At 50.1% G+C, this 25,005-nt stretch overlaps 2 protein-coding genes across 5 annotated transcripts; both read left to right on the top strand.

The window, feature by feature from the left end:
- Positions 1–5,869: 5,869 nt before the first annotated feature.
- Positions 5,870–8,152, top strand: LAMTOR5 (late endosomal/lysosomal adaptor, MAPK and MTOR activator 5). The gene is made up of 4 exons (XM_085082952.1): positions 5,870–5,979; positions 6,129–6,190; positions 6,886–7,003; positions 7,440–8,152. Exons 1-4 carry the CDS (start codon positions 5,945–5,947, stop codon positions 7,498–7,500), a joined length of 276 nt encoding a protein of 91 aa, XP_084939078.1. The 5' UTR covers positions 5,870–5,944; the 3' UTR covers positions 7,501–8,152.
- Positions 8,153–8,886: 734 nt separating this feature from the next.
- On the top strand, positions 8,887–23,156 carry SLC16A4 (solute carrier family 16 member 4). Of its 4 annotated transcripts, none has more exons than XM_085083012.1 (9): positions 8,887–9,397; positions 9,857–9,960; positions 10,957–11,089; positions 11,850–11,993; positions 12,651–12,812; positions 13,607–14,140; positions 17,202–17,413; positions 18,485–18,578; positions 22,842–23,156. In XM_085083012.1, the coding sequence occupies exons 1-9, from the start codon at positions 9,382–9,384 to the stop codon at positions 22,994–22,996; spliced, it is 1,554 nt and encodes a 517-aa protein (XP_084939138.1). In that variant the 5' UTR covers positions 8,887–9,381; the 3' UTR covers positions 22,997–23,156. The 4 variants fall into 4 exon arrangements, with proteins under 4 accessions (XP_084939138.1, XP_084939139.1, XP_084939140.1 ...); XM_085083011.1 differs by having other exon boundaries at positions 8,888–9,397; positions 9,854–9,960; XM_085083013.1 differs by lacking the exon at positions 9,857–9,960.
- Positions 23,157–25,005: the final 1,849 nt, after the last annotated feature.

Below are 25,005 nucleotides of genomic sequence, written 5' to 3'. Positions count from 1 at the left end.
ATCTCTATTCGCAACAAACCCAGTGGAGAACCATAGAACAAGGGATTCAACGCTTGAGAGAACTGGCAGTGGTAGAAATTGTCTTCCCAGAGGACATAGCAAACCCAGATCCGATTATAGACCCAGATAGGATAGAATGTACACCTGTGATGTGGCGGAAACTCCTAAAGCTTGGGCCATCAGGGTATTCTTCTGCTTTAGCCATTATGAAGCAAGATGACGGGCATGAGACTGTGCGTGATATGACAAGGAAACTCCGAGCGTATGCAGATGTTGTGCATAGCCCAATGAATGCAAGAATCTCAGCTGTGGAAACAAATCTGCAGAAACTAGAAAATAAGATAGAGAAGAATCATGAGAAACTCAGTAAAGAGATTAAAGACAGCCTTCTCCAAATCTCAGCAGTACAGACCAGAGGTTCTGCTACCCCACGCAGACGCTCCTCAGCTATGAGAACTGGATATATCCCTCGACATGAGTTGTGGTATTTCCTGTGTGACAGTGGAGAAAACATGAACAGGTGGGATGGACAACCCACTGCTGTCCTGGCATGACGAGTGCGTGAATTGAAGGAGGGCAAGACTCAGAGAAGGAACTCCACCAGAAGGGAAGTAGCTCTACTCAATATGTCTGATTCCGTTGAAGGAACCTCTAACACAAATACCCACCATGGTTAGAGGGGCCCTGCCTCTAGCCAGGTAGAGGCCAGGGAAAACCGAATTTTTTGGACAGTGTGGATTCGGTGGCCTGGCACATCAGAACCACAAGAATACGAGGCTTTAGTTGACACTGGTGCACAATGCACGATAATCCCATCGAGACATGTGGGGACAGAACCTATTTCTATTTCCGGCGTTACAGGAGGATCACAAGACTTGACCCTCGTGAAAGCTGAGGTGAGCCTGACTGGAAGAGAGTGGAAAGAACATTCCATTGTGACTGGCCCAGAGGCTCCATGTATTTTGGGTATAGACTTCCTCCGAAATGGATATTTCAAAGACCCAAAGGGACTCAAGTGGGCATTTGGGATAGCTGCTGTGGAGACAGAGGGCATAAAACAATTGAACACCTTGCCTGGACTGTCAGAGAACCCATCTGCAGTAGGACTCCTGAAAGGGGAAGAGCAACAAGTTCCGATTGCAACCTCGATTGTGCACCGCCGACAGTACCGGACAACTCGTGATGCCGTGATTCCCATTCACAAACTAATCCGTGAGCTGGAGAGCCAAGGGGTGGTCAGCAGGACCCATTCATCCTTTAACAGCCCCATCTGGCCTGTGCGAAAATCTGAAGGAGAATGGAGATTGACTGTGGACTATCGTGCCTGGAATGAGGTGACTCCACCTCTGAGTGCTGCTGTGCCAGACATGCTGGAGCTCCAGTATGAGCTAGAGTCCAAGGCAGCAAAGTGGTATGCCACTATTGACATTGCAAATGCATTTTTCTCCAGTCCTCTGGCAGCAGAGTGCAGACCTCAGTTTGCTTTCACCTGGAGGGGCGTGCAGTACACCTGGAACCGATTGCCCCAGGGGTGGAAACACAGTCCCACCATCTGCCATGGACTGATCCAGGCTGCACTAGAAAAGGGTGGGGCTCCAGAACATTTACAATACATTGATGACATCATTGTGTGGGGGGACACAGCAGAAGAAGTATTTGAGAAAGGAAAGGAAGTAATCCAGATTCTCCTGGAAGCCGGTTTCGCTATAAAAAAGAGCAAAGTCAAAGGGCCTGCCAAAGAGATCCAGTTCCTAGGAGTGAAGTGGCAAGATGGATGGCGTCAGATTCCTACTGAGGTTATCAATAAAATCATCACAATGTCCCCCCCAACCAACAAGAAGGAGACGCAAGCTTTCCTAGGTGCCATAGGCTTTTGGAGAATGCACATCCCTGAGTACAGCCAGATCGTGAGTCCTCTCTACCTCATAACCCGCCAGAAGAACGATTTCCATTGGGGCCCTGAACAGCAGCAAGCCTTCACCCAGATCAAGCAGGAGATTGCTCATGCAGTAGCCCTTGGCCCAGTCAGGACAGGGCCAGAAGTAAAGAATGTGCTTTACTCTGCAGCTGGGAGCCATGGCCTGTCCTGGAGCCTTTGGCAGAAGGTGCCTGGTGAGACCCGGGGTCGACCACTGGGATTTTGGAGCCGAAGTTACAGAGGGTCTGAAGCCAACTACACCCCAACAGAGAAAGAAATCCTAGCAGCATATGAAGGAGTCCAAGCTGCCTCAGAGGTAATTGGCACAGAAGCACAACTCCTCCTGGCACCTCGACTACCGGTGCTGGGGTGGATGTTTAAAGCAGAGGTTCCCTCTACTCATCATGCCACCAATGGCACATGGAGCAATTGGATTGCCCTTATCACACAGCGTGCCCGTATGGGAAATCTGAATCGCCCTGGGATTTTGGAAATAATTACAAATTGGCCTGAAGGTGAAAATTTTAGTCTGACTGAGGAAGAGGAGCTGGAACAGGTGACCCGTGCAGAGGAAGCCCCACCATACAACCAACTGCCAGCAGATGAAACACGCTACGCTCTTTTCACTGATGGTTCCTGTCGTCTTGTAGGGACAAAAAGAAAATGGAAAGCAGCTGTGTGGAGCCCCACACGACAGGTTGCAGAAGCTAGGGAAGAAGAGGGGGGATCGAGCCAATTCGCTGAGCTCAAAGCCGTTCAGTTAGCCCTGGACATTGCTGAAAGAGAGAAATGGCCAAAGCTCTACCTTTATACTGATTCATGGATGGTAGCCAATGCTCTGTGGGGTTGGCTGGAAAAGTGGAAGAAGGCTGGTTGGCAGCGTAGGGGAAAACCAATTTGGGCAGCTGAAGAGTGGAAAGACATCGCTAGTCGGGCAGAGAGACTACCTGTGAAGGTCCGCCATGTAGACGCCCATGTCCCCAAGAGTCGAGCTAATGAAGAACACCGAAACAACGAACAGGTAGATCAGGCTGCAAAGATAAAGGTGTCCCAGGTAGACTTGGATTGGCAGCATAAAGGAGATTTATTCCTAGCTCGATGGGCCCATGATGCCTCAGGCCATCAGGGCAGAGATGCCACCTATAAGTGGGCACGAGACCGAGGGATGGATCTAACCATGGACTGCATCTCTCAAGTTATCCATGACTGTGAAACATGTGCTGCCATCAAGCAAGCCAAGCGGGTGAAACCCCTGTGGTATGGTGGAAGGTGGTCAAAATATAAGTATGGAGAGGCCTGGCAGATTGATTACATCACACTGCCTCAAACCCGCCATGGCAAGCGCTATGTGCTCACAATGGTAGAAGCCACCACTGGGTGGCTGGAACCCTACCCTGTGCCTCATGCCACTGCTCGTAACACCATCCTGGGCCTTGAGAACCAAGTCCTGTGGAGGCATGGTACCCCTGAGAGAATTGAGTCAGATAACGGAACTCATTTTAAAAATAGCCTCATAAACACCTGGGCTAGAGACCATGGCATTGAGTGGGTGTACCACATTCCCTATCATGCACCAGCCGCTGGCAAAGTGGAACGGTATAATGGATTGTTAAAAACCACCCTAAAGGCATTGGGTGGGGGAACTTATAAGAATTGGGAGCGACATTTAGCAGAGGCCACCTGGTTAGTCAATACCAGAGGCTCCATCAACCGAGCAGGTCCTGCCCAATCTGAGCTTCTACATACAGTGGATGGAGATAAGGTCCCAGCAGTACATGCCAGAGGCTTGTTAGGGAAAACTGTCTGGATTGATTCTGCCTCACATAAAGACAAACCCATCCGTGGGGTTGTCTTTGCTCAGGGACCAGGGTGTACGTGGTGGATAATGCAGGAAGATGGAAAAACACAATGTGTCCCTCAGGGAAATTTAATTTTGGGTGAAGGCCACATGTAAGGTTGGGATGGCAACATACCACCGTTCACCGTTCGTGACATTATTTGTACATAGTTATGTGTATATATGTATATATGTATATATGTATATATGTGTATATATATATGTGTGTGTTTGAAGTTGGAAGATGTTAGGGTGGGCCTTAAGCCAACGCTATGGAATAAGGGGTGGAATGTCTTGGATTGATGATATGATAATCCTTTATCCCCTATCGTTGGCTTATATGCCCAAGAAAAAAAAAAAAAAATGTGTGGTCCTGTCTCTTTAACTGCACCCAGCCGCAGAGAGAAACGCGGGTTTTTTTGAAAACATTTTTCCCCAAGCCTCGCTCCGGGGGAGGATTCGTCGCTCGGCAGAGACTGCGTGCTGGACGGGGGTCGGAGTGAGCTTTGTTCCCGTTTTTTTCCATTCTTCTTCTTTTTTTCCTCGTTTGGACCCCTTCTCTTCGATCTGCTTTGCCACCCGGAGACCCAGGAGGGCCAGAGGACAGCAGAGCTCTCCAGGGAGCTCCACCCGGCCCCGGGTCGGGGGCGAGGAGGAGAGGGGCTGCGTCTGAGAAAAGGACTTTTTAATCAGGTTGAATAACTGCCTTTCACCTTGTTTTTCCCCTTCCCCTGTGCCTTGTAGGGCACTCGGCGTGGTTTTGTTAAATAAATAGTTTTTTCTTCACTTTCATCTGAGAGGTTCTGTTGTGGGTGGGGGAGGGGGTGTCGGGGCCCTTCGCTCTCGGAGGAGAGAGAGTTTCATCATTAAGCCGGGACAGGAAGGTTCCCTGCCCTCAGCCCAGCCCCGTTTGTGGTGTGGAGCTGCACGGCTGGAGCAGCATTCCCCACCTGGGCTTGAATGAAATAATCACAATTCTCCCAAAAATCTCTCCCTCCCGCCAGGAATGGCTCGGGGGTGGTGATGCTCGGGAGGTTTCCTTGTGAAGGAGCTGGCAGGGCCCATCTGCAGAGGGGGGATTTGTGGTTTTGTCCCGTGTTGCTTCCCAAAAGTGGGGAAAGATTCCCCACAAATAAAGGCAATTTTGTTCCGAGCCTTTCCCGTGGGGAGGGATGCAGCAGGAAGCCCTGGGACACTTGGGATCAGGTTTTTTTGCTCCCAGCTTGACCGAGGAGCAGGAAAAATCCAATTAAAAAAATTAAAAATAAAAATGCTGCTGCACTTCACTTCCCCCATCTATAACATTTTAATTTCCCGAGCTGACAAGCCAAGATCCACAGCCAGGCACAGCCAGGAACGACTCTGTGGTGCCTCATTAATGCTGCCAAGTTCCCAATGCTGCCCCAAAAATCACCTCCCACTGCCTGCTGCTGGCACAGGGAGATTTTGGGGATCCTGGGTGGAAAACCGGTCTGAGCATCACTTTTAACACCTCTGTGCTGCGTGGGGAGAGGATGGGGGTCCTGATCTCACAGTATCCTCGAGCTTTGTGTCCCTGCACCCCAAACTGCACCCCAAACTGCATCCCAAACTGCATCCCAAACTGCATCCCAAACTGCATCCCCAACCTGCATCCTCAAATCTTCATCCCCAATCCCCCATCCCCAAACCCACATCCCCAGCCTCCATCCCCAATCCTCCATCCCTGCCCTGGTCCATCCACGAGAGGATGCTCTGGCCAGCGAGGTGATGCAGGAGAGTTATTAAAATCCCACTCGATTCTCACTCGGCTCTACAAATCCTGGGCAGTGCCGCGTGTAGGGAGGAGACACAACTGAGCCACGCTCAGGAGGATACAGCCGGGAAAAGGAAGGAAAATCCCCAAATATCGCAACTGCGCCTCGTGCTCTGCGGGAGAACAGGGACCCAGGGTGGGTGCGGGTTTGCTGAGAGTCCCCCCAAGTCTGGGCATGGTGCTGGTGTGAGGCAGCAGCGGAGGGTCCCAGGAGCGGCGATTTTTAGGGGGTTTTGGGACGTTTTGGGGCATTTTGGGGTGGTTTGGATCAGCCGCCTGGAGCCCAGCGCGCTTCGAGCTCTTTTGTCCCCATGGAGCCACCGTCGCGAGTCACGTGGTGCGATCAGGTGGTGTCGCCGCTGCCAGGCGCGGGGCGGAAGTGGCGCGAGGAGCGATGGAGGGAACGTTGGAGCAGCACCTGGAGGAGACGTGCGGCCGGGAACGGGGGATGGGGACACGGGGGACAGGGGGGACACGGGGGGCAGGGGCAGGGCAGGGCAGGGTGGGGGTCCGGCCCGGCCGAGCTGCACTGCCGGCCCTGAGCGCCGCTGTCTGTCTGTCTGTCTGTCTGCCCGCAGCATGAAGAGCCCGGCCGTGGTGGGCGTGCTGTGCACCGACTCGCAGGGGCTCAACCTGGGCTGTGAGTGAGCGCAGGGCAGCGGGAGGGCAGCGGGGCCTGGCCGGGCTGCCGGGGTGGGAGCGCCGGGCATTGCCCCGGGAGGGGCTGGGGTCACCGGGCACTGCCCGTCCCCTCTGTGGGGTCCCGGGGCTGGGGTCAGCAGGCACTGCCCATCTCCTATAAGGGCGTCTGAGGGTGGAGGCACCGAATTAGGGGACACCAAGCCCTGCTCGGTCCCGTTAAGGGCTCTCCGGGATGGGTGGCACCAGGTTGGGGACACCAAGCCCTACCCTGGCTCTGCCCATCCTAAGGGCTGCCGGGGCTGGGGACCCCCGGGTTGAGGGGCACTGAGCCCTGTCTGTCCCCTCTAAGGGCTCCCAGGGCTGGGGGGCACCAAGCCCGGCCCTACCAGACCCTCCCGTTTGGGTACCCGGCACTGTCCCCAATAAACGGCACTCTGAGGACACCAGGCTGCCCTGCTGTCCTGTCCCCACCTTCGGGTGTCCCTAGGGGCCACCACCCGCCTGTGCCTCGGAGGAAACTGGAGCCAACAATTCCTGACGCTTAAGTTCAGGATTTTTAGTGCTTTGAGAGCAGCAATTTGGGGAGATGGGCTGGGGCAGGATCAAACCTCCTCGGCCTGGGGGAGGCAGATGGGTTTCTCCCACAGCCCTGCCCTGGCACCCATGGCTCTCTGCACCGTGTCCCCTCTCCAGGCAGAGGGACCCTGTCAGACGAGCACGCTGGCATCATCTCCGTGCTGGCCCAGCAGGCGGCCAAGCTCACCTCTGACCCCACCGACACGCCCGTGGTGTGCCTGGAGTCAGACAACGGGTGAGTTCCCAGCCTGGAGGTGCTCCTTTGTCCCCCTTTGCCTTTCCCAGCCCCGGGAGCCTCCCGGAGTCAGATCCCTGGAGCAGCAGCTCCTCTCTGGAGCTCAGGCAGCTGAGGAGGAAAGCCCAGCTCGGAGCTGTGGGGGAGGCAGGCTCTGCCAGAGGGAGAGTCACTGGGTTCACGGGATTTTAAGAGGCAGGAAATGTAAAAGCAGTGGGAAACCTTTCAGGGATGGTGGTTACTGCAGCTCTGCAGCTTTTCCTCACTTGGGATCCCTGTGCTGTCACTGAGGCAGCAGGGACATCTCCATCACTGCTCATGGAGTGGGGAGATGAGCAGCTGAGGTCTGGATGGAGCTGCTCAGTGGTTCCCCTGCCCACCCTGCCAGCTCCTCCTGCCACAGCTCCCCTCCCTCTGCACTTTCTCCTCGTTGCAGGAACATCATGATCCAGAAGCACGACAGCATCACCGTGGCAGTGCACAAGCTGCTCTCCTGAGTCCTCTGCTCTGCCTGCTCCTCCCTGCACAGCCTCCCTCCCTCTGGAGCTCCACACCTGGGATGAAGCCTCTCCCTCCCCTCTCACCAGCTCCTGGGCAGCTCTCTGGCTCTCCAGCTCACGTTTTAGCACTGCTGCTGCTGAGGATGAACCGTGGTCACTCCCCCAGCCACTGGAGTGAGCAGATCCTACTGGCTCTGTGTGGGGGAACCTCATTTGTTGGAGAAATTAATAAATAACCTGTAAAAAACCTTCCTTTTTCTCTTTGCTCTGGCTGGGAGAGCTGGGCCTGCTGCTTTATTTCCAAAGCCAAATGAGGTAACTTCTCCCACTCCCTTCATTAGCATTTCTCTAGAGAAAGACTGGAATTCATGGAGGCTCCTCCCATAGCAAAGGTACAAATGCTTTCCAAGGGATTTCTCCTAGGAAACATTTTGCCTCCTCCAGTTAAACATTCCGTGGGAGTTACTTGCTCACTGTGCCTTGGGTTGAAGTTCAAACCTCTGGCCTTGCCTGAGCCCTGGGAGCTGCAAATGGATCTTGGCAACATCCTGACAACCCCAGGTCCCTCTGCCTCTGGCAGGTTTGGAGTGGTGCAGGGAAACAGCCCTGCAGAAAGGCTTGGGAAGCTGCTGCACTCCAGTGGTTGCTGTGTGTTGGGGAGGGAAAGGAGCTGCAGCAAGGGGAAGGGAAATTTCACAACAGAGCATGAGGTGAAACTTGGGCTGGTCAGTGAAATGGCATTGTCACTGCTCTGACTTTACTCCTCAGAGCAGCTCTGTTGGGCAGTGACAGTCACAGGTTTACACAGGAGGAGCTCCTGCCTGGCTGGGCTCCACACTCCCACCCAGCTCAGTGTTCATCCAGATCAAAGCCCTGATCTTGGCATGTCCAAGCTCTGTGGTGGCCTTGGAGAGTCCTCCCTCTCCCTCCATCCCTGCAGGCTGGAGCAGCTGGAGTTTCTCCCTGCCCATCCAACAGTTCTGAGTGCAGATGCTGCTGCCCTGCTCCTCCTCCAAACCTTAAACCACACTCAGTGCTAATCTCATCCCACTTAAATAAATCTCAATATCCATATTAAAAGTCCTACTATAAGGAAAGCTCCTCCACAGGCTCCCAGATATTCTGGGCTCTTCCAGAACAATTCAGTTTCACATTCTTTGCCAAGGCAGAGCAGAGAGCATCCCTGTCCCCCAGTGATCCCAGTTCTCTGTGACCTCAGGAATGCAGCCCGGGGTGCCAGGTCAGCAGGACTGTGTTTACCCAGGGCTTTGGGCACATTCCCAACGGAGCCTGGCAGCCAATGCCAATCCTGCTCACATCCCAGCACTGCTGCTCCCTCCAGCTGGAAACCACAACGTTTTCCAGCCTCTCCTCAGGGATGCAGTTTCCCGGGACAAGGGCTGTGCAGGACAGGCAGGGACAGAGCTCTGCTCCTCTGCAGCCACCAGCAGCCCTAAGCCTGGCTCCAGTCCACCACTGCCACCCCTGCTCTGCTGTGCCGAGATCCGGAGCTTTCCCTGCGGTTCGAACCTTGCAGGCTCCCCCTCCTTTTCTCTCCCGACAGGATTTCTGCTCCAAACGCCCCGGGTTTCCTGTTCCCAGCTGGGGAAGGGGAGGGACTCCCAGCCCTGGGGCCTCACCAGCCGAGCTCTGCCTCCAGAGAGGAGGAGGAGGAGGAGGAGGAGGAGGGTGGGCTCTGTCCCCCCAGCGCTTGCCTGGCTCCGTGTCCCACTCAGGACCGACACCATCACCCTGACCCGATGGGAATGAAGGAGCAAACCCCGGGGTGCCAAGGCAGGAAGAGAGGATTGAATCTCTGGAGCAAATGAAGAGACGATTCCTCTTCGCTGTCGACTGTTCCTGGGAGGATTTTCCAGCATGCAGCAGCAAGGAGGTAAGGAAAAGTTCCAGGATCATCATCCCCAACTGCTGTCGGGTCCAGCTGCTCCCTCGGGCAGGATCCTGCCTCTGCCAGAGACACGGGATGGGTGAGAGGATGGAGGGGAGGCAGAGAAAAACAGGGTAGGAAGAGCTTCCCGGAGAGCTCCGAGGTGGATCCACACAGAATTCTGGCACAACCCAAACTGCTAAAGCAGCACTAAGGCACTGGTCACCTAAAAACCCTTAAAGCTTAAGTGGTTATAGTAATTTGGTGGGAAGGAGAAAGGCTATTAAACTGTTTCCAGGCAGGGATAATGTGGAATTGTCCACAAGGCTGGTGAAAGTGTCACCCAAGGGAATGCAGAGTGGTGTCTGTCCCAGCAGCAGCCATGGGGCTGCACGGCAGTGAATGGCTTTGGAATGAACCAGGAGCAGAGAAGGTGTTGATGTGCCCTGACATTGTCATCAGCAGGGGAAAGGAAGGAGGATGAAGAGGCTCCAGCAGCCAGGAGGAGCCGAGGCAGCACAGCAGCAGCTGGAGGGTGTGCGTGGGGAGTGGTGTTCCACTTCTTCCTGGTAAGCAGCGGGCAAAGCAACCCCTCCTGGAGCTGGGGCAGGGGGGAAGTGTCCAGCCTCTGTGAGGGGACAGGACAGGCTGATCCCACCCGTTCCGGGGCACAAACCAGCCACACCTTCCCAGGGAATGCCTCCTGCAGATGCCTCAGTGATGGACAAGAGGTTCCCCTTGCCAGGATGAGCTTTCCCTACTCAAACACATCACCACGGGGATGTGGAACCCCAAAGGGGTGTCCTGTCCCTCTGGCAAGGGTGTGACCCCACCTTGGCAGTGAGATGGGAGCCAGGGACTGACTGGGAGCATCACACACAGCCTCGGGTACTCTCTGGGAGGATCAGACACCTCAGCACCTCCTGAAGGCCCAAATTCTCTGTGCCACAGGCTTCATCTTCCCACCAGTGATGAATCAAGGAATGGGGAAGGTTGGAAAAGACCTCTGAGGTCACCAAGTGCAACTGGAGAGAAGGCACCATCCCCCAAGCTGGGAAAGCTTTCCCCACTGCCTCTCCATCCCATCACTGCCAATCATTAACCATTTGCCTCCAGGGAGACAACAGGAGTTAAAATTAAGGACACAAACTGTCTGTCCTTTGCCCCCGTGGCACAGAAATCCTGGGAAATTGCCCCAGATAACATCCATCCCTGCTCTGCCCACCCCCTCGTCAACTCCCAGTGATTTCAACAGTGCCAAGATCCGTTTAGGTTATTGCTTTTGTACTAAAAAGTAACTTAAAGGGCAAAAATATCCTACAAGGGTTGAGCTCTGGTGTTATTTTGTTCCTTTTCTTTGGAAAAGTCAGTTTGCAGAGTTTTCTGAGGGTGTCGAGATCAAACTGCAGCATGGCCATGCCCAGCCCAACTGCTGCTATTCCCCAACACCAGCTCAAACATCCCAGTTTGTTTCTCCCACAGCACCCCAAAAAAAGCAGCTGGAAAAGCTTTCTCTCCCTCCTGATCCCCCTGCAGCCCCTCACCTCCATCCCCTCCCAACCCAGGTCAATGTGCTGGTGATGGGGATGCTCAAGACCTTTGGGATTTTCTTCGTGGCTTTCCGAGAGGAGCTAGGAGGATCCTCGGAGCAAGTCAGCTGGATTGGCTCCATCATGTCCTCCCTGCGCTTCCTGGGAGGTGAGCTGGGAACCCCAGGGCTCAGAGCAGCCTGGCTGAGCTGGGGGCACTGAGGCTGCTCTGGGGATCCAATTCCCAGCCCAGCCTGCTCCAAACTGCACATGGCTGATACCCACCTGGGTGTGAACAGGAATGTGCTCTGAGTACAGGGCTGTGTGTCATTCAGATGGGAGAGTGGGAAGAAATTGGGTATTGGGAAGGAATTGTTCCCTGTGAGGGTGGGCAGGCCCTGGCACAGGGTGCCCAGAGAAGCTGTGGCTGCCCCTGGATCCCTGGAAATGTCCAAAGCCAGGTTGGGCAGGGCTTGGAGCAACCTGGGATAGTGGAAGGTGTCCCTGCCATGGCAGGGGTGGCACTGGATGAGCTTTAAGGTCTCTTCCAACCCAAACCAGCCTGGGATCCTCTAAACTTCCCTGTAGGTTTATTATATGGATCCAGAGCAAACACCAATCCTGTCCCAGCTGTGGAGTAACTTGGAGCTGCTGGGCATGGTGTGATTTAGGCTGCAGCCTCAGGAGAGCTGGAAGTTTGGGTTTGCCTCCTTCCCTGCCCCATTCCCTGAGCTCCCAGGATACAGATGATTTCTCTTTCCCAAACATTAACCCATCCCCAACCCCTTGTCACCCCCTGCAGCAGATCCAGTGATCCCAGTCAGGTCCCCAAGCCCTACAAAGGAGTTTTGTCACCTCCAGCCTGAGCTGTGCCCTGTTTCCCTGAGCTGTTCCCTGTTTCCCTGAGCTGTGTCCTGTTTCCCTTGCAGCCCCGCTGGTGGTCGTGGTGTGCCAGAGGCTGGGAGAGAGACTGACCTCCATCCTGGGGGCAGGGCTGGTGGCAGGGGGCTGCCTGCTCAGCACTCAGGCCACCAGTGTCCCCTTCCTCTGCTTCTCCATGGGATTCCTGCTGGGTGAGGCTGCCTGTGCACCATGAGTGAATCTATAAACCTGGGGAGGGCTGCAGGGGAAGCACTGAGGAGAGGAGCCTGAGGTGATCAGGGAGAGAAACAAGGGAAGGGCTGGAGCTGTCAGGGGAGGGTTAGGGTAGGTATCAGGGAAAGGTTCTTCCCCCAGAGGGTGCTGGGCACTGAACAGGCAATGGGCACAGCCTGAGGCTGCCAGAGCTCCAGGAGTGCTTGGGCAGCACTGCCAGGGATGCACAGGGTGGGATTGTTGGGCCAGGGGTTGGACTGGATGATCCCTGTGGGTTCCTTCCAACTCCAATATTCTGTAATTCTGTCACCCTTCAGCACCACAGCATCCCCAGCTCCTTCCTGTGGGACACTGTGAACTCCCAAGGCTTCATGCTCAGGATAAAACAGTTCCAACATTCAACTCCCAACTAACCTTGATTTTTCCCTGGATCTACACAGATCCCAGCCTTTTAAAACCCCCTATAAAGGGCAGAGCCTCCAATCCCCAGACACCAAACCTCACTCTGCCCTGACTGTCACAGCAGAAATCCCCTTTCAGCTCCCCAGGAACACTGCAGGGACAGCAGGACACACAACCCCCACAGCAGGAGTCCCTTTTTTGAGCACGGAATTCTAATTCCCGACCTCCCGCAGGGCTGGGCTTTGCCTGTCTGTACCAGGCGGCTGCAGTGATGACAGCCAAGCGCTGCAGGGCACGCCTGGCCTTCTGCAACGCCCTGGCTCGCTCGGGGATGGGGCTGACATTCCTCATGGCTCCCTTCACTCAGCTCCTCATCGAGTCCTATGGCTGGCAAGGTGAGGCAGCTCCTGGTCCTTCAGGCTCAGCAGCTCTCAGAGGGTGTTTGGGGGGATGTGGTTAGGGTAGGAGGTGCTTTTCTAAAAATTCAACACACCGAGGAGTAACTCTGTGGCTAGCACAGGTCTTTCTCGTGAGAACATTTTGCTGTGTTTTATAAACAAAGATAAAGTTTGGATGTTTTTCAAACACTCTCTCGAGATTTGGACAGTTCAGGCCTGGCCAGTTAGGCCTAGGGGGAGGTTTCTGGCTGACCAATCTGGGCAACCTCTGAAAAGTCTATATATATATAGAAATCAAAATAATAAACACCTTTTCTTGCTACACTGAGAACGAGAATCCTCTTCTCTGCTAGCGGCTCAACAGCGACATAACTCTGCCTCTTCTAGGATGGTTTGGGGATGTCTTGTTAATTGTTAAACACTTCATCACCCATTAAAATCAGAGTGAAAGCACAGACCTCAGAGATCAAAGCCAGAAATCCCCACTTTTACTGTAGTGTTTCAAGACCATCTTGGAAGGTCCATCATGATTTTGAATGAGGAAAAACAAAATAAGCTCCCAGATCCCAGAGGTAGCTGTGGGTTAGTTCTGTGCATCACAGCAAAATCAATTTTCAGCTAGAAAAACAGGAATAAAAATCCATTCTGTTAATTCCTCTGTAAGGAAAAGGCAAAATCCCTTCTCATGGCAGAGCTTTCTCCATGGTCAGTGCAAATTCCCAGAAAGAATCCATTTCCTGCTGCTCCTCCCTTTTCAATCCAAGAACAAACCACCTTTTGCCTTCCCTCAGGGACTCTCCTGATTTTTGGAGGCATCATGCTGAACCTGGTGCCTTCCAGCATGTTGCTGTGGCCAGTCAGGCCCCGAGTGCCTCGGGAATCTGCCGAAAATCAACACCAGGAGTCTGCAACAGCAAAAAACGATCCAGAAATTCCTGGGGGATGTTCAGATGGAAGAACTCCCAGTGAATTGCAGCCTGGCAGTGCACAGGAAGCTCCCACAGAGAAACTCATGATGCCCCATGGCAGAGATGTCTCTGATCCAGCAAATCCATCTGATCCAGCCTTGGGAAGGTTCCAGCAATCCATCCTGGAGAGCTCCTCCTTGGAAACATCCCCCGAGGCCAAGAGCAGCTGCAGCACCAAAGAACCTTCTCAGCCTCTCCTGGACTTCTCCCCACTGAAGGATCCTGTTTTCTTCATTTTCACCTGGTCTTTCCTCTTCAGCCACTTGGCCTATTTCGTGCCTTTCTTCCACCTGGTGGCAAGGGCCAGGACTCTGGGCATGAGCAGCAGGGATGGATCCTACCTCATCGCCGTGGCTGGTAGGTGAAGAGATCCTTTACACCCATGGATCACATAAAAATCCCACTAATTTTGCCAAGAACTAGTCCCCAATATGTCCTGGGATGGTAGGCAAAGGAATCCTTTACACCCATTAATCACACAAAACCCCCAGTCATTTTGCCAAGAAAGAATCCCAGATATGTCTTGGGATGGTAAGCAAAAGGATCCTCTAGACCCAATTGATTACACAAAAGCCTCACTAATTTTGCCAAAAAACAGTCCCAGATATGTCCTGTGATGGTAGGCAAAGGAATCCTTTAGACCCATTGATCGCACAAAAATCCCACAAATTTTGCCAAGAAAGAATCCCAGATATGTCCTGGGATGGTAGGCAAAGGGATTATTTACACCCAGTTGATCACACAAAAATCCTACTAATTTTGCCAATAAATAGTCCCAGATTGTGTTTTGTGATGGTAGGCAAAGGGATACTTCCTACCCCTCGATCACACAAAAACCCCACAAACTGTGCCAGGAAATAGTCCTAGATATGTCCTGGGCTGGTAGGCAAAGGGATCATTTACACCCATTGATCACACAAAAACCCCACTGGTTTGGTGACGAAATCACCCCAGATGTGTCCTGGGATGGCAGGCAAAGAGATCCTTTACACCCATTAATCACACAAAAACCCCACTAATTTTGCCAAAAAACAATCCCAGATACGTTCTGGGATGATAGGCAAAGGGATCATTTACACCCAATTGATTACACAAAACCCCAAAATTTTGCCAAGAAATCACCCCAGATATGGCCGGGATGATAAGCAGAGATCATTTACTTATCACAAAAACCAGTCCCAGATATGTCCTGTCATGGTAGGCAAAGGAATCCTTTAGACCCATTGATCGCACAAAAATCCCACAAATTTTGCCAAGAAGGAATCCCAGATACGTCCTGGGATGATAGGCAAAGGGATCCTTTACACCCAGTTGGTAACACAAAAATCCCACGAATTGTGCCTGGGCTGGATCCCCTGGCAGAGGTTCAGCCCTTCTGCACACACACAATCACTTTCTGCACCAGCACAAGTTTCCCTCCATCCCACCCAGACGATCCCACATCCTCCCTGCTCCCAAAAACCCCAAATCCCCATTTCCAAGGTGCTCTCTGTCCTTCCCACCACGATCCCTGCTGGGCTCAAACCCACAAACCACCACAATCCAGAGGTGGGTTTCAATACTGGAAAAATTTCAAAATATTTCAGTACTGGAGGGGAAAAAAATAAATTAACGTGGATCCAGACATTCAGATTTGGCACATTCACCTCCAAGAGGGGAAACAAAAAGGAACAATCCCCAAAAATTCAACCCACACCTGGTTATAAATTGGGATTATCACTAAAGGCACGCTGGGGTAAGAAATCAGCTCCAGCCTGAGTCAGCAGCAAATATTTTATTGTAGAAAAATACATTTTGTTTGCACAGTGCTGGGGAAGATTCAGCAGTGAGGGGTTGTCAATGCCCTAGGGGAGCTCAGGAATTAATGAATTAATTAATGTGAAATTTGGAATGAGGAGTGGGAGGGACACAGTGCTCAGGGGACATGAGCTCACCTGAGAGCTACTTGGACTTTTGCTTCATAAAAATGTACTGAGAAATGTAAAAAACAACTCTCCAAACCCAACTATCAAATCCCCAACTATCAAAACCCAAAAGGCTGCTGAGCCTCGAAAATTCCTGGAGTTTTGTGCTCTTTGGTTCTTTAGAAAAATGAAAATTTTGGGCGTATTTTTCTTAATATTCAGCTTTTTCTCCCCAGCAAGTTCCTCATTCCTGCTTTAGGGTATTTCAGAGGAGTTTGGGCTTTTGGGAATTTTTCCAGAGCATTTTGGTGTCCTTGGGAAGAGCAGAACAAGGAAAAGGGAAAAAAGCCAATCCAGGGATTTTGCAACAGCCTAAAAACACTTTGCTGGAAATTTTGGCATTTTAGCTCTTTGTGGTCACATCCTGACAATGAATAGGGGATTGGGATGTGACACAGTGAATAATGGAAATGATATATAATAATAGAAAATAATAGATATACATGAAATGATAGAAATTAGTAATAATAAATATAATAATGTAAAATTAAAAAAATTAACAATCTAAAGTAAATATAATATGAGAATATATTAGGGTTAATAATATAAATAAACAAATGTAATATAAAGATTATAAAATAAATAACATTAAATATTGTAAGATATGGCTATATTAGAATATATATTAAACTATAAAATAATATAAAAATTAAAAATTGTGTAAACACTAAATAATAAATGTAAAAGTTATAAATACTTTAAATATATTAAACACATTTGCTTATATAAATTAATATGATGAACTATATTAAATAAATATAAAAATAAAATTAAAAAATAAATAAAAATAAAAATAAAAATATAAATATAATTTAGAAACTATCCTATATTAGGATTAATAATGTTAATAATCAAGTATAACAGAAACAATATAAAATCTTATAATAAATATAAAATACTGCAAATTATCAATACAATACATAATACAAAATATAAAAAATATAAAATTATGTAAAATAATAAATGCAATGTAATTATAGAAAAAATAAATAAAATTCTGTAAAATAATAAATGTGCTGTAAAATACTAATTATAGAAAAATAATAAATAGAAATAAAATTATTTTTAAAATAAATGTAATGTAAAAATACCAATTATAGAAAAAATAATACAAATAATACAGATCTATAAAAAACGTTTCATTAGGTAAAAGAATTTAAATTATTCATAATATTGAATAAATATATATATTAAATAAATATAAATATATAAATATATAAATATATAAATATATAAATATATAAATATATAAATATATAAATATTCTATTTGGTTAATAATTTAAATAATCAGGTATAATACAAATAATGAAATAACATAAATAATATAAAATACCATAAAATATACTAATATAATCTATCAAGAGCTCTATTCCTTGACAATACCTCCAAATTCCAAGCTCTCAGCCTTACCCAGGCAGGTCAATGAGGCTCTGAGCTCTGCTGTTCCCACAGGCATCACCGAGGTGCTGAGCCAGCTGCTCTCGGGCTGGATTGCTGACCACAACTGGACCAAGAAGTACCACCTGCATGTCACCTACCTGCTGCTCTGCGGGGCCACCAACCTGCTGGGGCCACTGGCCACCACCTTCCCGGGGCTGCTGGCTTACACCGTGGCCTTTGCCCTCTGCTGTGGGGGGTTCATGGCTCTGGTGCTGCCCGTGCTGGTGAGTGCAACCTGGGCAGGGCTGGAGAGCTGATCCCAAACCTCCTGGGCAGGGCTGGAGAGCTGATCCCAAACCTCCTGGGCAGCTGCACTGATCCCAAACCTCCTGGGCAGGGCTGGGCAGCTGATCCCAAACCTGCTGGGCAGCTGCACTGATCCCAAACCTACTGCAACACGCAGCAGGATCCTTCTGGAGGCCATGGAGATGTTCCAGGGCTGGAGCTCCTCTGGAGCCAGGCTGGGAGAGCTGGGGATGCTCAGCTTGGAGAGGAGAAGGCTGCAGAGAGATCTCACAGCCCTTTCTAGTGCCTAAAGGGGCTCCAGGAGAGCTGGGGAGGGACTGGGATCAAGGGATGGAGTGACAGGTCAATGGGGAATGGCTTCCCACTGCCAGAGGGCAGGGATAGATGGGATATTGGGAGGGAATTCTTCCCTGTGAGGAATTAATGTGACATTTGGAATTAATTTGGGGTGGGCAGGCCCTGGCACAGGGTGCCCAGAGAAGCTGTGGCTGCCCCTGGATCCCTGGCAGTGTCCAAGGCCAGGCTGGACAGGGCTTGGAGCAACCTGGGATAGTGGGAGGTGTCCCTGCCATGGATGATCTTTAGGGTCCCTTCCAACCCAAACCATTCCAGGATTCCCTGATTTGGATAAGGAGGCACCATTATTATAATTTGGCATTTCTCTCTGGAAGGCATGCAGAGTTTAAAACACCTTCCTCAAAGGCTTGGCAGCTGGAAGGCAGAACAGCATCTCACATCCCAGTAATTTCCCTGCTGGCCTTAAGGAGGCGAACAGATTCCAGGCTGGATCAAATCTCCAGGGGCTAAGTCCTTTCCAAGGAGGAAATTCCCCAGAAAAAGAATCAAATTATCCCTTGTGCTTTAAAACAAACAAACAAACAAAAAAAACCCAAAAAAAACCCCAAACAAAAAAACCCCAAACAAAAAAAAAAAAACACCGCAAAAAACCAAATTAAAAAAAAAAAACCCAAAACCCCCCAAAATCAATTAATCTCTTGTGCATTCCTATGAACTCAATCACTGATTATCCATTCTGGTTTCCCAAACAGGTGGATCTGGTGGGTGTGGAAAAGCTCCACAGCTACCTGGGCTTTGCTGCCTTCTTCGCAGGGATAGCAGCCATGGGAGGACCCCCTCTAGCAGGTAATTGGTGTTAGATAAAATATACTCCTCACCCCAAAATCCAGGGATAAAACACACTGTGGGTTCACTCTTCGATGGGGATCCATCCCAACATGGGTTTTCTGTTCAAACAGGAAAAAAAAGTCCAATTTCAGAAATATATTTTTATAGACAGGCAGCAATTTGCTTGGGAATTTGCAAAACCCAACCAGCAGCTTGGAAAATGCTGCCTGGAATATTTGGAAAATGCTGCCTGGAGTATCTGGGAAATGCAGAGAAGCCCCACATGTGCAGTTCAGCCCTGACCACAGCAGGATAACGAGCACATTACCATGGATTTTACTCCCAGCAGTGTTAAAATAACACTGAACTTGGACTGGAGGGGAAGCGAGGAGAGGAAGGGAAAGCAAGGACAGGCTCAGCACCATTCCCACCAGGCAGAGGCACTGAAGCACCAGGAGAAGCCTCAGTAATCTCTTGTTTTGACACTGAGATTACACAGCTCAGCCACCAGAGCTCTGGGCCCAGAGATAAGGAGTGTGAAAAGCCTTTGCTCTTCTCCCTCTGCCAGGAAACCAAGGCAGTTGTGAGGATTTGGGAGATTTCAATGCTAAGAAATGAGTGTCCAGCCTCTGCTCAGGAGCAGGGGACTTGTTCTCCTCCAAACAGCTCAGCCAGGACAAAGCTTTTCCTGTCCCAACTGTTCTGGGCTGATCCCACAGTGTGGGCAGCAGGAAAGGGGGATTGTGTCCCTCTGCCCTGCTCAGGTCAGAGCCAAGCTGCAGAGCTGCCCCAGGAACAGCACCAGGAGGATGTGGAGCTGCTGGAGAGAATCCAGAGGAGGCCATGGAGATGTTCCAGGGCTGGAGCCCCTCTGGAGCCAGGCTGGGAGAGCTGGGGGTGTTCAGCTGGAGAAGGATCCAGGGAGACCTTAGAGCCCTTCCAGTGCCTAAAGGAGCTCCAGCAGAGCTGGAGAGGGACTGGGGACAAGGGATGGAGGGACAGGACACAGGGAATGGCTTCCCAGTGCCAGAGAGCAGGGAGAGGTGGGATATTGGGAAGGAATCCTTCCCTGCAAAGGGGCTGCAGCCCTGGCACAGGGTGCCCAGAGAAGCTGTGGCTGCCCCTGGATCCCTTCAAGTGTCCAAGGCCAGGTTGGACAGGGTTTGGAGCAACCTGGGCTAGTGGAAGGTGTCCCTGCCATGGCAGGGGTGGAATGGGATGAGCTTTAAGGTCCCTTCCAACCCAAACCATCATTTTTTATCTCCAGCCTGCAGAGGCACCTGGCTCAAAGCTGCCAAGGATTCTGTAAATCCCAGCTCTGTGCAAAGCTTCAGCAACGCTGCTGTTCTACCAGCACAGGAAAAAAAAAATCTATTTTCCTAATCAATATCCCAAAACTCTGGCCGTGGATGCAATTTCAAGCAGCCAAAACATTTCACTGACAAGGAGCTTCACTGTCCTGGTGATGCAGAGCCTGGATCCCAGATCTGTGCTGCTGGAACAAGGTGTGCATCCAGCAGAAAGCAATCCCTCCATCCCACTAAATTCCCTGACACAGGAACATACTAAATAACTTGGCTGTCTCTAATCCCCACTCAGATTGCAGTGGAATTTCCATCCACCTGCAGTATATTTTCACTACTGGGAAGCCTTTTGCTTTCTGCAGGGTTTTGTGCAGTGAGCAGGTTTCCTGCAAAAAGCTTTCCATAGAAATCAGGTTTTATGCAGGTGGGATAAATAAAGGCCAAATCAAGCCAAGAAGCAAAACTCTCCCTGATCCATCTCATTACAGGCAGAGTAAGATGGAAACAATCCAGAGCTCAGAATCCAGGTTTGGGATTCAAGATAAATTCTGCAATTTTCATTTCCAATGCAGCTCTAAGTGTGAAAACTGAGCGTGACCAAAAACTGCTGGTGAAATGTCCAAACCCATCTGCTCCTTGCAGAATGCAGGATTTAAATGCTCTGTGAGACTCTAGGATTTGCTGCTCTCACCTCCCAAAAACCTTGAATTTAGAACCACAATTTCACCAAACTCAAGTGCTTTTATGCAGTGGAAATAATGATGATGGATAACGAGAAATGCAAAAGGCTAAAACTGCCTAATTTGCATGTTAGACCAATGCCTAATGAAGGAAAAGGTGACTTACCTGCAAATGTGTTCAGCTGAAAGCCCAGAAATCCAGGGGCAGCTGGCAGGACCCAAAGGGAAAGTTTGGAATATCCTTCAGAGCTCATCCCAGCACCTCTGGCTGCTGCCAGGCTGAAAAAACCCAACCCAAAGCAGAACAAACATTATTTTGGCAGCCATGGGCAAGCTGAGGAGAGAAGGCCACAGTTGATTTCCACAAGCAGTACAAACCACTGACTCAAAAGTGCAAAAGAGCTGAACCAAAGCATGCAATGCAAATTCTAGAAGAGCTTCCACCCCCCAGAGCACAAACTCCACTCCCAAGAAATGTGGGTGGTGAAAGGGGAGAGGATGGAGTCACCCAAAAGCTCTTTCTAAAGGTTCTTGCTAAATTTTACCTTCATCTTCCTACTGAATTTTGCTCCTCAGGGCCATCAGGAATAAATAAAACTGATTAAAGATCAGCAGCACCATTGAAACATTTAAACCATTTAAACAGGCTGACCCAGCTGGCAGCACCAGCAGTGCAGTGAGTGTTTGGTTTGGATCACACTGGTGCCTGGGATTTACCAGCATTCCTTACAAAACTCCTTACAAACTCTCTCCTGCTGCTTTGCTGGAGTTTGAACACCATGAGCTCCTAATTCAGCTTTCTGCAGCAGCAGTGATCATTTTTTTGGGAAAGAATTGAGGGCACAGACACTGGAGTTGCTTTAAAAGGTTGGGGAGTGATGGAAGGTGATTAACCAGTGAGGCAATGCTGGTAAATCCCACTGCACCTAAATCCCATTCAGCACCAAAAAAAAACCCCCAGAAAAGTTTAAAAAAACTTAGAAAGTATCCTGAAGGATATGTTAAAAATAATTGCAATAAATCAGAGCTCAGCTGGAGCACTCTGTCCTGTTCATCTCACAAATAACTACGTCACTTGTGACGTTTCCTCTCCAAATCCCAGAGACTTCCAGGCAGCAAAACCAGATCCACCTCTGAGAACAAACCCCTCCACAAGAGCCTCAGGGTCATGGGAGAGTCACCCAGTCCAGCAGCACGGGATCCTCCTTCCCCACTGCAGCCTCCAGCTCCATCCCTGAGGGAAAAACAGAGGAACTCCCCCCGAGACAGGAATGAGCCAACAGAAACTGAAACTGGGCAGCAGCAGCTTTGCCTCTGCTCTGCAAACCTTCCTGCAGCTGTGCAAACCCTCAGCAGGGACATGGTGGTGCCTCTGCTCCAAAGAGCCCAAAGTCTGACCTTTCTTTCTGTGTGTCCCAGCCCAGGAGCTCAGGGATTGTTCTAATGAACCTCCCTGGGTTTAAGAATGCCAGCCTGGGGCAGCTCTGCTGTGTGTGTAAATCCTGGCAGCCCCATGGATGTCAGGATTCCATGGGTGTCTCCAGAGGAATTGCATTTCACACCAGCAGCACATCTGGCTGAGCTGCTGCCCCACACCACATCTGCCAGTGGATTGGGATCTTTCTCACATGCAGCAGCATCTCCCATCACTTGGGAGATTTCAGATTCCAAGAGAGGAATTCTCCACCTTTCAAAGGACTCCTCAGACCCGAGATGATTTGCCAGAACTAAACCCAACACTTGGAGGTCACTTTAAAAGGTGACCTGCATCCTCCACAGATTCCTGAGGCTCATTGGAATTTGAGCTTTTCCTTTTAAGTGCTCTCAGAGTTCATTTTATCAAATTCACTTCCAGCTCCTGGCCTGGGGTCTCTCCTGTTAGCCAAGGGGTATTAAACTAGGTCTGCTCACAAGAATTCCAGGCTGGAGAACAGGGGGTTTGCAGCCCAGATGTTGCAAATACCAACATGTGCAAGTCATCCCAGCAATCCAATGGGATCTTCCATCAGCTACTTTTGGCCCGCTGATTTAAACAGGAAAAAATAGTTCAGGGATTGAATTCAATCAAATCAAACCCCATGTCCACTCCAAGGATCAAAGCTGGCTCAGGGAAGAATGACCTACGTGTCATTTCCTCCCTGGAAACGCTGCCCAGGAAGAGTTAAAATAATTTAAAGGAAATATCTGAGGAATTCTTAGATGAGAACACACATCCTTTGCCTCCCACCCACCTCCCCAAATGATGTTTTTCACTGAGAAAAATCCCACAGCTTTAATAACAACCTTCTCTCCTGCAGGGTGGCTCTACGACTACACCCAGACCTACGTCTGCTCCTTCCTCTTTGCTGGAGCCTGTGCTCTTATCTCACCTATTTCCTTCTTCTTCGAGCCTTCAGCCCAAAAATGGAAGCTAAAAAAAGCCAATTTGAACAAGAGCCCCAGGTCTGGGTGAAGTTTGAAAGGCTGGGCTTTGATTGTATCCACGCTGGGAGAGCCATTGTCTGTACTGGGAAATATCAAAGGCAGCAACACTGAGAACTGGAATTTTTAGATGACAGATTCAGTTTGTATATCTGGGAATTCCTCCTGATTAAAGCCATCTGAGAAATGCACAGTGTAGAGTGTTACATGATGGGCAAAACGCAGCCCATGGTGAGGATGGGCCTGACTTTCACTGTGCCTTTGCTCCTGAGCTGAGTTTCTGTGCCTCTCAGGCAGATTGCATCCTGCCAGCTCCATCCCTTCCCGGAGCAGAGCTGACTCACCTCGTGGGCTGAGCAGCCAAGGAGCTCTGAGTGCCAAAGCACAGCCAGGGATTTCAGCTTATTCTGTTCAGCTGCAAAGAGCTGGCCTGGGGAGGGATGCAAGGGCAGGGACAGGGAGATAAGGGTAATACTTCCATGAGGATCTGCAGGACAGCTGCTCCATGAGCCTCTCTGGGCAGCAGTGATGCTGCAGTGGGGCTTTTCCATCTCCCAGGCGCTGGTATTTGCCACAGCACACAGGACCTGGAGGCAAAAGCAGTTTGAATTAAAGCCAGAACCACCACAGAGCAGAGTTAGAGAGCAAACCCAACCCTCAGCCTCCTCTGCCCTTCTTCCCAACCATCCAGACACTCCCTGGGATTCCACCAAGGCAGCTGCAATGCTGAGCCTGTGTTCAACCAGCACCCCACAGATTGAATCTGGATGGATAAGCAGCTTGGACTTTCTTTCCAGTAGTGAAATTGCAATTTTTTGCCTTATCACCAGATATCTGAAATTGTTATGTCAACCTGGGATATTCATTCCAGCCATTGGCATTACCCTTCTTCTTACCTCTCCCTTTTTTTTTTTAACTATTAAATTGTAAACAGATTTAATTATCCTATTTCTTCTCACCCCTTTTCTTCCTCATCCCATTTTTCAGTATTAAGCCATCAAGAGAGTTGTTTCCCCTACAGAAACACTCCTTGAAACTGTGAAACAGGTTATTTCAAGCCCAAAATGAGGTGGTCTACATTTAATAAAAAGCTACAGAACATTGTAACAGTTTTAAGGAGCTCAAACACTGTCACAAGGCAGAAAGTTCCTGCACAGATGATGGGCCAAACTCAGCAGTTACACAATTACACAGTGCCAAGGAAACTGTGCTTAAATGAGGGAAAAATTACAGGGAATGGGAATATCAGTGCTACAAAACAGTTCATTTTTCATATGCTGATTCCCAGCTTCTCCCAGGAACCTGCAGGCAGCAAGTGCTTTGGGAATGGTCCTTTGCACTTTAACCATCCTCCCTTTAACTCTTAAACCTCAGCAGCCAACACTCTGTGACTGGCATGGAGCAGTTAATATCTGCACCCAGGACAGGATCCAGAGGGTTTCCCAAGCCAGCAGGATTTCTGGATAAGATTATTCTTTCTGAAGTGTTAGAGGCATTGGGAGCTCAGGAGGGATGAGCAGGTCCTGTTCCCAGCCAGTCCTGCACTAAGGCCTCAGCCAAGACCCTCTGCAGCAGGGATGAAGCTTTCAGTTCAAAATTTCAGTTTTCACTTCTTGAAACATGAGGTTCCTCACTCTCCTCTCACCAAATCAAACATTCCCAGCAGCTCTGGTTTGCTGCTGTAACAGGAACTATGTGGGAGCCTTGGCTTTGGCTTTTCCAATCCTCAAACTCTAAACCCCACTTACTGTGCACCTCCCTGAGAGCAGCTGTGCTTTTGGCTTTCCACAGAGTGGGACCACAGCAGTGTGGGGATGGAAAGAGCTCCTCACCCTGCTGCTGCCACTCTGCACAACTCCAACACCTTTCCCTGTGCTCTGCTGGTACATGAAGCCTCTGCTCAACACCTTCCTCCTTTCAACACAAGCCCTGGGATATTTTCACCTCTTTTGCCACCAAGAAGCAGCTTGGCAGGATGTGGTGTCCACACTTCTGCTCCAACAAAGCTCCTCTCCAAACCTCCAGGATTTTAAGGAGAGT

This window comes from Lichenostomus cassidix, chromosome 26 (assembly GCF_008360975.1).
Source record: "Lichenostomus cassidix isolate B80296 chromosome 26, HeHo_3.0, whole genome shotgun sequence".
NCBI lineage: Eukaryota > Metazoa > Chordata > Aves > Passeriformes > Meliphagidae > Lichenostomus > Lichenostomus cassidix.
This window is presented reverse-complemented; position numbering and strand designations above follow the sequence as displayed.

Coding starts and splice junctions, on each gene's coding strand:
- LAMTOR5 (XM_085082952.1), top strand. CDS start 5,945: ATGGAGGGAACGTTGGAGCAGCACCTGGAGGAGAC. Junction 5,980..6,128: donor GAGCAGCACCTGGAGGAGAC/GTGCGGCCGGGA, acceptor GTCTGCCCGCAG/CATGAAGAGCCCGGCCGTGG. Junction 7,004..7,439: donor TGCCTGGAGTCAGACAACGG/GTGAGTTCCCAG, acceptor TCCTCGTTGCAG/GAACATCATGATCCAGAAGC.
- SLC16A4 (XM_085083011.1), top strand. Junction 9,961..10,956: donor TGGTGTTCCACTTCTTCCTG/GTAAGCAGCGGG, acceptor CTCCCAACCCAG/GTCAATGTGCTGGTGATGGG. Junction 12,813..13,606: donor CGAGTCCTATGGCTGGCAAG/GTGAGGCAGCTC, acceptor GCCTTCCCTCAG/GGACTCTCCTGATTTTTGGA.